Raw genomic sequence first — 13,089 nt, forward strand, 5'->3', positions numbered from 1 at the left:
TGTGAGGTACAAGTGTGAGGTGCAAGTGTGGGATGCAAGTGTGAGGTGCAAGTGTGGGATGCAAGTGTGAGGTGCAAGTGTGGGGTACAAGTGTGAGGTACAAGTGTGAGGTGGAAATGTGAGGTGCAAGTGTGGTGTACAAGTGTGAGATGCAAGTGTGAGGTGGAAATGTAAGGTGCAAGTGTGAGGTGCAAGTGTGGGGTACAAGTGTGAGGTGGAAATGTGAGGTACAAGTGTGGGGTGCCAGTGTGGGGTGCCAGTGTGGGGTGCAAGTGTGAGGTGCAAGTGTGAGGAGGAAATGTGAGATGCAAGTGGGTCAGCCAAACACCTTGGTATTTTGCTTTAATTACTCCACAGATTCAATGCAACTCAAAACAAAATTTCTGCAGAAATTAACAAGTAGAGCCTAAAATTCATTTGGAAATGAAGCAAAAAATATTTTGGCAACAAAAACAACGTTTAGGGGCTGGTGAGATGGCTCAGTGGGTAAAAGCACCCGACTGCTCTTCCGAAGGTCCAGAGTTCAAGTCCCAGCAACCACATGGTGGCTCACAACCATCCGCAACGAGATCTGGCACCCTCTTCTGGAGTGTCTGAAGACAGCTACAGTGTACTTACATATAATAAATAAATAAATCTTTAAAAAAAAAAACAAAGAAAAACAACGTTTAAAGTGAGGAACAAGGACTGCCACCACCTGTCTTCCAGATCATAGGGCTATAGTGGTGGAGACACTGCAGCAGAGAAGCACCCAGAGCCTGAAGCGGATGGACAGGGTCCACGGATCTGTGACAAGAACTCCCCGGGTCACTTCGTGGGTAAAATGGCCTCTTCCAGAAATGATGGAGAAACATCTGGAAACCCATGCACAAGTGAGCACTGCCCTAACCTCACATCACACATCAATATTAGTTCAACATGGATCAGAAGCATGAATACAAAAGCCATAAAGTCTATATAAATAAACACAAGGAAAGTCCATATAATCTTAGGGTGGCAAATATTTCTTAGGCATTACCTAAAAGTATGAACACTAAAAGAAAAAGATCAGCAAGCTGCAGTGGTGGCGCATGCCTTTAATCCCAGCACTTGGGAGGCAGAGGCAGGCAGATTTCTGAGTTCGAGGCCAGCCTGGTCTACAGAGTGAGTGTCCAGGACAGCCAGGGCTACACAGAGAAACCCTGTCTCGAAAAAACAAAAACAAAACAAAACAAAACAAAAAAATCAGCAAGCTGGACTTCTTAAGAGCTTCAGCTTCAATTTCCTTCAAGAGGAAATAAAGGCAGGTGTGGCAGAGCACACCTGTCAAACCAGCTCTTGGTAGGTGCTTGGCAGAGGATCGGAAGTTCAAGGCCAGCCTCATGAGACTATCTCAAAACAAACAAACACAGAGAGATGGGTGGGAGGAAGAGGAGGACAGAGACAAGGAAGGATAGTGTAAGCCAGGGAGACAAAAAAGGTATTGATCAGGAGCCCTCAGCAGTCTGGAGAGACCCTGCACACCACTGTGATAACCCTAGGAGCCTGGCTCTGCCAGTCACCTGCAGTGACACTGAGCAACTGAATAACAAAGCTGGCCTCTGGGTGTAATGACCAGACTTAGGCCAACCCAGAACCAAGTCCAAAAGATGTAGAGTAAGTGTTCTCCAAATGTAGTATCGCTTGGAGTAAAGGCCACCTCACCCATAGCAGGGGTGCGTGCATGTGTGTGTGTGTGTGTGTGTGTGTGTGTGTGCGTACACGCTTGTGAACATGCTTAAATGGGCCTGTATCTCATACCCTAGGCAACCCACTAGCCTGTGTCTTACCAGCTCTGGGCTCCACTGTCTTGTTGGACCCTTCTTCCATGAACACAAAGCGCCCTCCACCGAAGTCCTCTAAGTAATCCGATAGGTAAAGCAGCGAAGTGTAGTCAAAAGAGCCGTAGGTCACCTGTGGGGTGGAGCATGAGCGAGCAGGTTAGACTTCTCAATTCTTAAGGGAATACGACCCTTAAAAAAAAAAACTGTATTATTACTTATGAGTATGTGTTTGTGTCCATGTAAGCCATGTGTGTTACGGTGCCCAAGGAGGCCAGAAGAAGGTATAGGATCCTTTGGAGCTTGCTTTATAGGTTGTTGTGAACCAGTCAATGTGGATCCCCTCTATAAGATCAGCAAGTGCCCTTAACCTTTGAACCATCCCCAGAAATGAGGCTTTGGATGCAGCTCTGCTCCATTAGCATGGACAAAGCTACATGGAAGGTGGTGAATAGAAGCTGGTACAAACTGGCTCCCACCTTTGGCCATATAGCAATGTGAACAGTGTACTGTCTCTAGAGAAGAGCATGCCGATTGTGGCCACCTGCAGAACCATCCCAAACTTTCTGTGAATTAAGATGGAGAGATGGCTCAGCGGTTAAGAGCATGGACTGCTCTTCCAAAGGTCCTGAGTTAAAATCCCAGCAACCACACGGTAACTCACAACCATCTGTAATGAGATCTGACGCCCTATTCTGGTGCATCTGAAGACAGCTTCAGTGTACTTAGACATAATAATAAATAAATCTTAAAAAATATATTGTATACACAGTATAATGTCTACTTTCAACCGTGTTTCCAGGCACTGTCGGCAGCACTGAGCACACACGCCCTGCTGGACAATGGTCCCTACCTTTGCTGGCCACTGCATCTTCCCTGACTGGATGATTGTCACAGTGACCTTTACTCCCACCCTGATCCCTGGCACCCACGATTCTATGTTCTCTTTGGGGATGTGGCATCTCTGGGACCCTCATGGAGGCTCAGACAGTTGTCAGTATGTGATGAGCATGTTCCAGTGGGTGCAGTGATAAACTTGCTCCACTGGGTGCAGGGGTGAGAGTGCTCCACTGGGTGCAGGGGTGAGCATGCTCCACTGGGTGCATTGGTGAGTGTACTCCACTGGGTGCAGTGGTGAGCGTGCTCCACTGGGTGAAGGGGTAAGCGTGCTCCACTGGGTGCTCCACTGGGTGCAGGGGTGAGTGTGCTTCACTGGGTGCAGTGATAAGCGTGCTTCACTGACTGCAGTGATGAGCATGCTCCACTGGGTGCAGGGGTGAGAGTGCTCCACTGAGTGCAGGGGGGAGCGTGCTCCACTGGGTGCTCCACTAGGTACAGGAGTGAGCATGCTCCACTGGGTGCAGGGGTGAGCATGCTCCCCTGGGTGCAGTGATGAACTTGCTCCACTGGGTGTAGGGGCGAACTCCCTTGTGCTCATCCATGCTTCAGACCCTCCCATTCCCGGAGCACCCACAGCACAGAAACTCACTCTGGGTTCCATGATATGTGTCTTGATGAGAAAGTAGCTGTGGAGGAGCACCGGGGCAGAGGGAAGCCTGCTCCCCCACTCTTTGGTTCATGTATGCTGAGTTAATGTTTCCTGAGGCCTTGGAGCCTTCTCCATAAAAGAAGGAACACTAACCCCAGAATATGGAGATTTGTACCCAGGATTCCCACAGAGCCAGTGCTGAGGGCACAGGATGCTTCCCTTCTGTCTCATACAGTCCCACAGCAGCCCTGGAGCTCCTGGGCTGACTCCGTATAACTGGTCTCTTCCTCTCATTCCTACTGCTCCCGCATACATCTCTACAAGAGCTCCCCACACCAGTTCTTACTCGGGCTTTGCTCTGGCGTGCCTAAACTAAGACAGATCTCAAGAGAACAAGCAATTGAATATAGGAAAAACTTCAGCAGAGAATCTCTTAGGCTATGTGGAAGCCTTGCCTATCCAATAAAAAAAAAAAAATGCTGTTGGTCTATTAGCTTAGACAGGAAATAGGAGGTGGGAGTTCTGGCAGGGAGAGAGGATTCTGGGATAGAGTCAGATGTGGGCGGGGGTTGATTCACCCCAACTCAGGAAGACGGGTATATGAAACTGAGGAGAGATATCCAACCATGTGGCGGGACTTAGAATAGAATAAATGGGATAAACGAGTTAGGAACCAGGGGAAATGAGCCAGAGCTTTTGGCCTAGGCAATTATTCATAATAACTCATAATATTATTCATAATAATCCAGTTTCAGAGCCGGGGAACAAAGAGGCTGGGCAGGAAAGTCCATGGTTACAAGCAGAAACAATACTCAATAATGTATCAGAAAATACATTTTACAGCAAAGTGGTATGAGTGTGGAAAAACCTATCACAGTGACTTGAAACACAGAATAGAGATATGTCTAACAAGAAGCACAGAGTAAGCTGAGCGAGGTGATTCGTGCCTGTAATCACAGCTCATGGAAAGCAGATGCAAACAGATCAAGAGTTCAATGCCATCCTCGGAGACACTGCCTCAAAGAAACAAACAAAACAATGCAAACAAAACCACACACACACACACACACACACACACACACACAGACACACACAGATGGGCTGGAGACATGGCTCAGCGGTTAAGAGCACTGACTGCTCTTCCAGAGGTTCTGAGTTCAAATCCCAGCAACCACATGGTGGCTCACAACCATCTGTAATGAGATCTGACTCTCTCTTCTGGTGCATCTGAAGACAGCTACAGTGTACTTATATACATAAAATAAATAAATCTTTAAAAAGAAAACAAACCACACACACAAATTGGTGTCTAGGGAGACGGTCTGGGTAGCAATAGGGGCTACGCCAGTGTGAGAATCTGAATCTGAGTCCCTAGCAATCACATAAAATATTGGGTGTGACTGCACGTATCTGAAACTGTAGCACTGTTAGGAGTAGGAATAAGAGGACTTCTCAGGTTAGCTGGCTGCCAGTCTTGCTCCAGGGTGAGTGAGAGACCTTTCTTTTCTTTTTTTTTTTTTTCGAGACAGGGTTTCTCTGTGTAGCCCTGGCTGTCCTGGCACTCACTTCGTAGACCAGGCTGGCCTCGAACTCAGAAATCCTCCTGCCTCTGCCTCCCGAGTGCTGGGATTAAAGGTGTGCGCCACCACGCCCGGCGAGAGACCTTTTTTAAAGGAACAAGTAGAGAGCCATAGAACAGGACAGCCAACATCCTCCTTTGCCCTTCACACATGAGTGTACACTATACACACACACATAGAGCATACACATATTCACACCGGGTATGAAAGTATATGCTATCCTGAAAAGTCCCACAACAAATGCTCCATTCTGACTTTTAGGGGCAATCGTTAGAATACTCCTGCAAGGCCCACAAGATGCATTGACACAGCACTGGGAAAAAGGGAAGGCTTAGAAATCAGATAAAATTAGTTTGTTACGTGATTTGTTACTTACATAATTCACAGAGCCAGAACCATCAAGACTATTGGTTGTTGATGCAGTTGTAGCAAGCTGAGATGGGGGCTGACAAGATGGTTTGGTGGGAGAAGGCACTTGCTAGCAAGCCTGATACTGGAACCCACATGATACAAAGAGAGACCTGATTCCTTCAAGCTGTTGTCTGATCACCACACATACACACACACACACACACACACACACACACACACACACACACACACACGGCCCAAATAAATACAATGTAATCAGAAACAGAAAAGAAAACCAGGAGATGGATGGCTCAGTAGTTAAGAACACTACCTGATCTTCTAGAGAACCTGGGTTCAGTTCCCAGCATCTATATGGTGGCTCACAGCTATTTTAAGCTCCAGTGCACCATCTTCTGGCCCTTGTGGGCACACATGTGCTGCATGGACATATATGTAAGCAAAACACCCATCCACATGTAATAAAGTGCATTAATTTTTTAAAAAGAAAACATACTAGAACAGAAGAGAGAATTTAGAAACTCACATATGAATTTATGTGTAACTGGTAAATTGTGTGAGGGACACCCCAGATTAGGGGAAACCACAGGTGATTTTGAAAATGGTCTCTGGGCAATTGACTTTCACATGGGAAAGTGACAGATCTCTGTCATCATCAGACAGCACAACATTCATTTCTCCTAGTTACAAATGTGTGGACAGCTGGAATGTAAAAAGAAAAAAATTAGTAATATTAAAATTTTATAATCCCAGCACATAGGAGAAGGATCATTGTAAGTTCAAGGACAGGCTGGGCTACACAGTGTAGCCCAGACTAAAGAGTGAGAATCTGTCTGAGAAACAGAAAGGAAGGGAAGAAAGGCGGGGGGGGGGGGGGGTCTACCCAGGTCTCCAAGTTGATCATTCAACCAGAAGGCGACTTGGCAGCCAGTGAAGAGAGGGGGGGGTGGGGGGGGGGGGGGGGGGGGGGGGGGGGGGGCTTCTAGGAGAATAGTGGGTGTGGCTGGTTGGGTTTTTGTTTTGTTTTGTGATTCTATTTTGGTTTGGGTTATGTTGATTTTTGGTTTTTTGAGACAGGGTTTCTCTGCATAGCTCTGGCTATCCTGGAATTCACTTTGTAAACCAGGATGCCCTCAAACTCATAGAGATCCATCTGCCTCTGCCTCTTGAGTGTTGGGACTAAAGGCATATGCCACTAGGAGCATGTTTTTTTAAACTTCCTTGGGTCAGCAGAATTTCTAATCTAGATTTCAGAGCAATCCCTTGTTCGTCGGGACATACATCTATACCCAAGAGACTAATCCCTACATAGATGGTCATATCATATGCCCATGTGCTCCACGGAGAGTGGACACAAAGGTCTGGTGTATGAGTGAAACGTGGCACAGTCATAAGTAGAATAGCCTCTACTGTTAACTAGAACATATTAAAAGCTGTGTATTAACCCAAGGTGACTGCAGCCAGTGAGGAGGGTGCTGGAAGGCGTACTAGGTAGAAGATGCTCTAGGGCCAGTGAGATGCCCCAGTGGGTAGAGGTGCTTACGTGCAAGCCTGGTGCTTGAGCTCAATTCCCTGAGCCCATGGAAAGGTGGAAGATGAGAATCAGTTTTACAGAGTTGTCTTCTGACCGCCACACATATGCCCATACACACATACCATATATACACACAAACGTGTGCGTGCACACACACACACACACACACACACACACACACACACACACACACATGCACTCACAGTAATGATACTAAATATTTTAAAAACATCATGTAAAGGATATTCAGTATCCAACTCTCTAGTTTCCTTTAGAAACAATGAAAAGGATAAGATGTTGCAACAGTCAAGTTTGAGTTCAGTCCCTGAAACTTATACAGAGACAGAAGGAAAGACCCAACTCTACAGAGTTATCGCACATTCACCACGGCACACACATTCCAGTAATAGTAAATTAGTTTAAAATTAGTTTTTTAAAAAGAGCACTACAGATGTAGACCTACAAATGGCAGGATTCTATGGATGAAACCACTGACTTCAAGATCAAATTTCCCTTAATAAGATTAGTTGTTTAACAGGAAAAGAAACAACTTCAAAAAATGTGATTTTCCACAAATAACAAAACATAGTATTTTATGCCTTTGTTTTTGCATAAAAGTAGTTGGAGGGACTGGAGAGATGGCTCAGTGGTTTACAGCACTGATTGCTCTTCCAGAGGTCCTGAGTTCAAATCCCAGCAACCACATGGTGGCTCACAACCATCTGTAATGGGATCTGATGCCCTCTGGTGTGTCTGAAGACAGCGACAGTGTTCTCACATAAAACAAACAAACAAACAAATAAATAAGCATTAAAAAAAAGTAGTTGGAGATCCCAGGAGGTGGTGGGGTACACCTTTGATCCCAGCACCTGGTAGGTGGATCTCTGAGTTCAAGGTTAGTCTGTTCTACAAAACAGGTTCTAGGACAGCCAGGGCTACATAGAGAAACCTTGTCTTGAAAAACCAGAAAAAAAAAAGTAGTTGGAGAAGAGACCCTAAAATCTGGCTATTGTGTTGATTTGGACAAGTGAGTGATTTCTGGGAGAGGGGGTTCCTGTCTTCTTACATTCTTCTTACTCCTGAACCTTGTAGGGTACATTACTATTCAACCAACCAAACATAAAATGAAGCACACTGGCTAGAAGTCATATGGCATGGAGCCCTGCGGGACAATGTGGCAGTCACCCAAATTTCCACCTAGTTCTGTTTCACTGAAGCAATTTATTTTTCCGAGACAGGGTTTCACTATGTAGCTCTGGCTGTCCTGGAACTGACTATGTAGATCAGGCTGGCCAAAGCAAACATCTAATCAGCAAAGACAAGTCTCATATGCTGTTTCGGTTCTCTGATAGACAGGTAGAATTTAGTCATGGACCACAGGGATCCTGGGAGTAATCATCGTTTGCCAGGTAGAGACAGAAACTTCACAGCTTGACAGAAACTGAAGGAAGACAGGCATGCTGGTACTAGCTTCTGATCCTAGCACTGCAGAGGCAGAGGCAGCACCACTGTATATATGAGTGTGTGTGGGTACCGACCATGGAAGACTGCAGGTGCCCTTGGAGACTGGAAGAGCAATTCAGTGTCAGTCTCGGCTGATCAGAAACTTTAAGGCTAGCCTGGACTACACAAAGACCCAATCTCAAAACAGACAGAGAGACAGACAGACAGAATTCTTCAATCTGAAAACCACACTGGATTGGATCCAGGACAAGAGAAGAAGGCTTAGAGGAATTGAGTAGACCTGAGGGACAAAGAACTTGCCAGTGGAGCCTTGGGAACATACCTAAAGCTCTATATTCTGTCACTGAGTCCCAGGGAAAAGAAGCGAACACGTATATAAAGAAATGATAGCCCCAAACTCTCCAAACACAGTAACCAAGCTCACACTCCACCACTGAGCAGTAAACAAGCACCAGGAAAATAACTTGGAAACTTTCAGGAAGCAGTTAAAGCTTCACATAGAGGGGCTTGCGAGATGGCTCAGTGGTTAGGATGCTTGCTGCTCTTATAGAAAACCTGAGTTTGGTTTCCAGCAGTATCCACATTGGGCAGCTTGAAACTGCAGGTAGCTATACCCCCAGAAGATGGGAAGTCCTCTTCCAGGCTCCAAGGGCACCTTCAATCTTTCATGTGTTTATACCTACACACACACACACACACACACACACACACACACACACACAATTAAGAATAACACTTAAAAAACTGGCCAGGTGGTGGTGGCACACACCTTTAGTCCCAGAACTCTGGAGTCCAAGTCAGTAGGATCTCTGAGTTTGAAGCTAGCCTGGTCTATAGAGCAAGTTCCAGGAAAGCCATGGCTACACAGAGAAACCCTGTTTCAAAAATACAAAACAATACACAAACAAATAAAGACCTGCACGTAGAGGATGGAGAAGTGGCTCAGCAGTTAAGAGTACTGACTACTTACTCTTCCAGAGGACCCCAATACGGTTCCCAGAACCCACATGGCAGCTAAGAGCCATCTGTAACCACACTTCCAAGGATTCTGATGTCTTCTTCTGACCTTCATTGGCACCAGACACACATGGGGTACATATTCACACATACAAGCAAAACACTCATATACACTTTAAAAAACTGAAAACAAAAATCAAACACTTGTACATAGAGAGGCATCACTGAGAGACTGGGACATAGCTCAGTGGAGTGGTGCATTCCTAACGTGCGTTAGATACTGGGTTCCATCCCAGGCACCGAAAGAGAAAAAAGAAAAAGAAAAAGAAACATTGGCCAGGCATGGTGATGCATGTCTGTCATACAAGCATTTGGGAGGCAGAGGCAGACAGATCTCTGTGAGTTCAAGGCTAGCCTGATCTACATAGTCAGTTTTAGGATTGATAGCCAGGGCTATATAGAGATCTTGTCTTAGAAATAAAACAAAACAAAACCACAACAACAACAACACCATACAGAGAGAAAGGCTGTTGCCAAGGCATGACTACAGGGGCGTGGGAATGGCTCAGCAGGTAAAGGTGTTTGCTAACAAGCCTAAAGACCTGAATTCAAGTCCTGGGACCCACATGGTGGAAGGCAAAACCAGACTCCAGCAGGTTGTCCTCCTGCCTCCACACAGGCACCATGGAATGTGCATGCACATACATATACACACTAAAAGATATTATTTAAAAAGTTTCACGAAAGACGAATTCTCCCTGTATTGTAGAGAAATCTTTTTTTTTCTTAATTTATTTATTATATGTAAGTACACTGTAGCTGTCTTCAGACAGACCAGAAGAGGGCGTCAGATCTCATTTCGGGTGGTTGTGAGCCACCATGTGGTTGCTGGGATTTGAACTCTGGACCTTTGGAAGAGCAGTCGGGTGCTCTTACCCACTGATCCATCTCACCAGCCCGAGAAATCTTTTTTAAAGATTTATTTTATTTTTATTTGTGGGTACGTGCGTGCGAAAGCAGTGCTTCTGCAGAGCATTCTTACTGCGTGACACTAAGCAACTGACTTGACTTCTCTGAGCCTTAGTTCCCTCTGAAAGCACAGAGTGATACACCAGGGCTTGGTGACACACACCTTTAATCCCAGCATTTGAGAGGCAGAGACAGGTGGATCTCTATGAGTTCGAGACTAACCTGGTCTTCATAGTGAGTTAGTTCTAGCCAAGGCTACACAGTGAGACCTTGTCCCAAAAAAAGGAGAAAAAAAGATTGTACATGTTTTTCTTAGGCTGGTTATGGTTAGTTCAGGACTTGGAGGAGCAAAGCAAGACACTGTGGGTGGGAAAGCTGGAACTCTCAAAGGAGGGTGTCACAGGTAGAGAAGGTATGATGGTTTGCATATGCTTGACCCAGGCAGTGGTGCTACTAGAAGGTGTGGCCCTGTTGGAGTAGGTGTGGCCTTGTTGGAATAGGTGTGTCACTGTGGGCATGGGCTTTAAAACCCTTATCCTGGGCTGGTGAGATGGCTCAGTGGGTAAGAGCACCCGACTGCTCTTCCAAAGGTCCAGAGTTCAAATCCCAGCAACCACATGGTGGCTCACAACCATCCGTAATGAGATCTGACTCCCTCTTCTGGAGTGTCTGAAGACAGCTACAGTGTACTTACATATAATAAATAAATTTTTAAAAAAAAAAAAAAAAAAACTTATCCTAGTTGTCTGGAAGTCAGTATTCTGCTAGCAGCCTTTAGATGAAGATGTGGAACTCTTAGCTCTCAGCTCTGCCTGCACCATGCCTGCCTGGATGCTGCCATGCTCCCCCCTTGATGACAATGGACTGAACCTCTGAACCTGTAAGCCAGCCCCAAATAAATGTTGTCCTTATAAGAGTTGCCTTGGTCATAGTGTCTGTTCACAGCAGTAAAACCCTCAGTTCATATTTCTTGAAATAAGAAGCAGGAGGTTTAAGCTCCTACAAGAAGCACACCAGGTGTGGCAGGCATTTCTGCTGAGCACCTACTTGCAGGATCCTCGGAACATACTGTAGATGGCAGGTGCTATAGCCGAGTTTCCAGTGCCCTGTATTGCAGGCAGAAAAGTGCATGCCTGCCACATGCAGAGCTGTTGCCAAGGGATGTCAGAGAGAGCACTCACAGATCAACATTTAGTTGATAAAGGTGACTAGTGAGGTATGCCACAAAGACAGTGAGTGCTGTGTGATGTGTACGGAATTTCAATCAAATTAGAACTCTTTCCAGCCTGATGAATCATTCAATTAGCAAGTCTGGGGTAAGAGATAAGAGTAAGGAGACTCCCAGGCCCAGCTGCAAACATTGAGCCACCGCCACCTCCTATGCCATCCCCACTGCCTGCATCCTGAGTTTAAAGACAGAATCAAGTGATTGATCAGCCCTGTTGGCACTGTGGGAACAGCACAAAGCCAATTCCTCCTGAGCAAGTCCAACCTTGCCTCCTTGCTCCTGTGCCTCCACCAACCACCACCACAGGCATCTCCTAACAAGGATGGACTGTCCAGAGCGAGCAGCAAGTCCTCTAAGGTAAGCAGGCCAGTGACGCCTGGAAGAATGTTCTTGAAACTCAACAGGACACCATGCAAGACTCTTGTGGGTGTCTCTGCTGGTTGACCTCATGAACTGAGTGCTCCCCAATCCGGCATCCATCCTAGGCTAATACCAAAGTAACCCGAACCCTGCACTCAGGCCAACAGGGCATGACTCTAATAGTTTCTGCAGTGAAACTCAAGTCAAAGAAAGCAAACATCAAGAGATTCTGACAGGGCAAGCAGTACCAGGAAAGCACGTGAGGATACAGGATCCGTGCCCTGTCCTGATGCTTAAAAACTTCAGCCCACCCTACCATACTGCAAAGGAGCCTCCTAGTCACACAGCTGCCAGTTACCAGGCTCGAAGGAAAAGGTGTGGGCAGACTATGGCCCAGAAGGGGCGACACGCTACTTTCTCATAGTATCTTGGCAGCGGCTACCTGGCATTATGTTTGGCAAACTGGGCGGTGGGTAAGAGCCCCCACCTGCTGTCCACAGTACAGGGGGAAGGGACCTTCACAGAGAAGGTTCATGCTGGTGACTGGGTATAACTGGCCTACGGAGCTGAGAAATCTCAGCAGGGATGAACTGACTAAGGCAAGATAACTATTTAGAAAACAGAGCAGACATGAGAGGCCAAAGGGCTCCTCACTCTCTTTGCCCTGATTTCCATTTCTCAGTAGCTGACACCCCAGGAATTTCATATTACTAATCAGGACACCTGCAAAATAACTGTACCCACTTTCCAAGAAACATCACAGATTGTGACTGTTAAAATGGGCTAATAACACATGCCTTTGTGGTACCTGCCTACATATGACTTACACACAAATAAGGAGTCATTTTAATAGAGTTGTTTGTCTTTTGTTGTTTTGAGACAGTATCGTGTAGTCCAGACTGGACCCAAACTCTAAATAGCTGAAGGTGATCTTGAACTCCTAGTCCTCTGCTTCTACCTCCCAAGCGCTGGGGTTACAAGTGTGAGACATCTTGCCTAGTCTGTGTGATGCTGGGGACTGAATCCAGGACCTCACACATTTTAGGCAAGTACTCTGTCAGCTCTATCTATGGGAAGACCACATGCCTAGCATAAATGTTTTATCTCTAATAGTACTTCCTTCTCCAGCAGCAAGACTGTACCTAAAATGGACTCTTCTTCAAGAACAAAAATTACAACTAAGAGAAAGTATGCCAGCAAAACCTCTCCCTAATGTCTAAACCTAGCTGCAGACTGAGTGGCTCCAAAGCTCCCAAGTCACATTCACGGTAAGTGCTGAGGCTCTGCCGTGTGCTCCTCTCCTAATAGCTTGTCTTCAATAAACTTTCTTTTTTTTTTTT

General features: G+C 46.0%; 1 protein-coding gene across 1 annotated transcript in view; it reads right to left on the reverse strand.

Annotated features, from left to right (window-relative positions):
* The window catches only part of Ogfod3 (2-oxoglutarate and iron dependent oxygenase domain containing 3), a 29,796-nt gene that overhangs the window by 5,328 nt on the left and 11,379 nt on the right, over nt 1-13,089 (reverse strand). The window contains exons 7-8 of the mRNA XM_021175985.2: nt 3,289-3,325; nt 1,809-1,932 (exon numbers count right to left, since the gene is read on the reverse strand). Coding sequence (XP_021031644.1) covers nt 1,809-1,932; nt 3,289-3,325 — 161 coding nt within the window. The remainder of the gene's footprint in view (nt 1-1,808; nt 1,933-3,288; nt 3,326-13,089) is intronic.

The sequence above is a fragment of the Mus caroli genome, chromosome 11 (genome assembly GCF_900094665.2).
Source record: "Mus caroli chromosome 11, CAROLI_EIJ_v1.1, whole genome shotgun sequence".
In the NCBI taxonomy this organism is placed as follows: domain Eukaryota; kingdom Metazoa; phylum Chordata; class Mammalia; order Rodentia; family Muridae; genus Mus; species Mus caroli.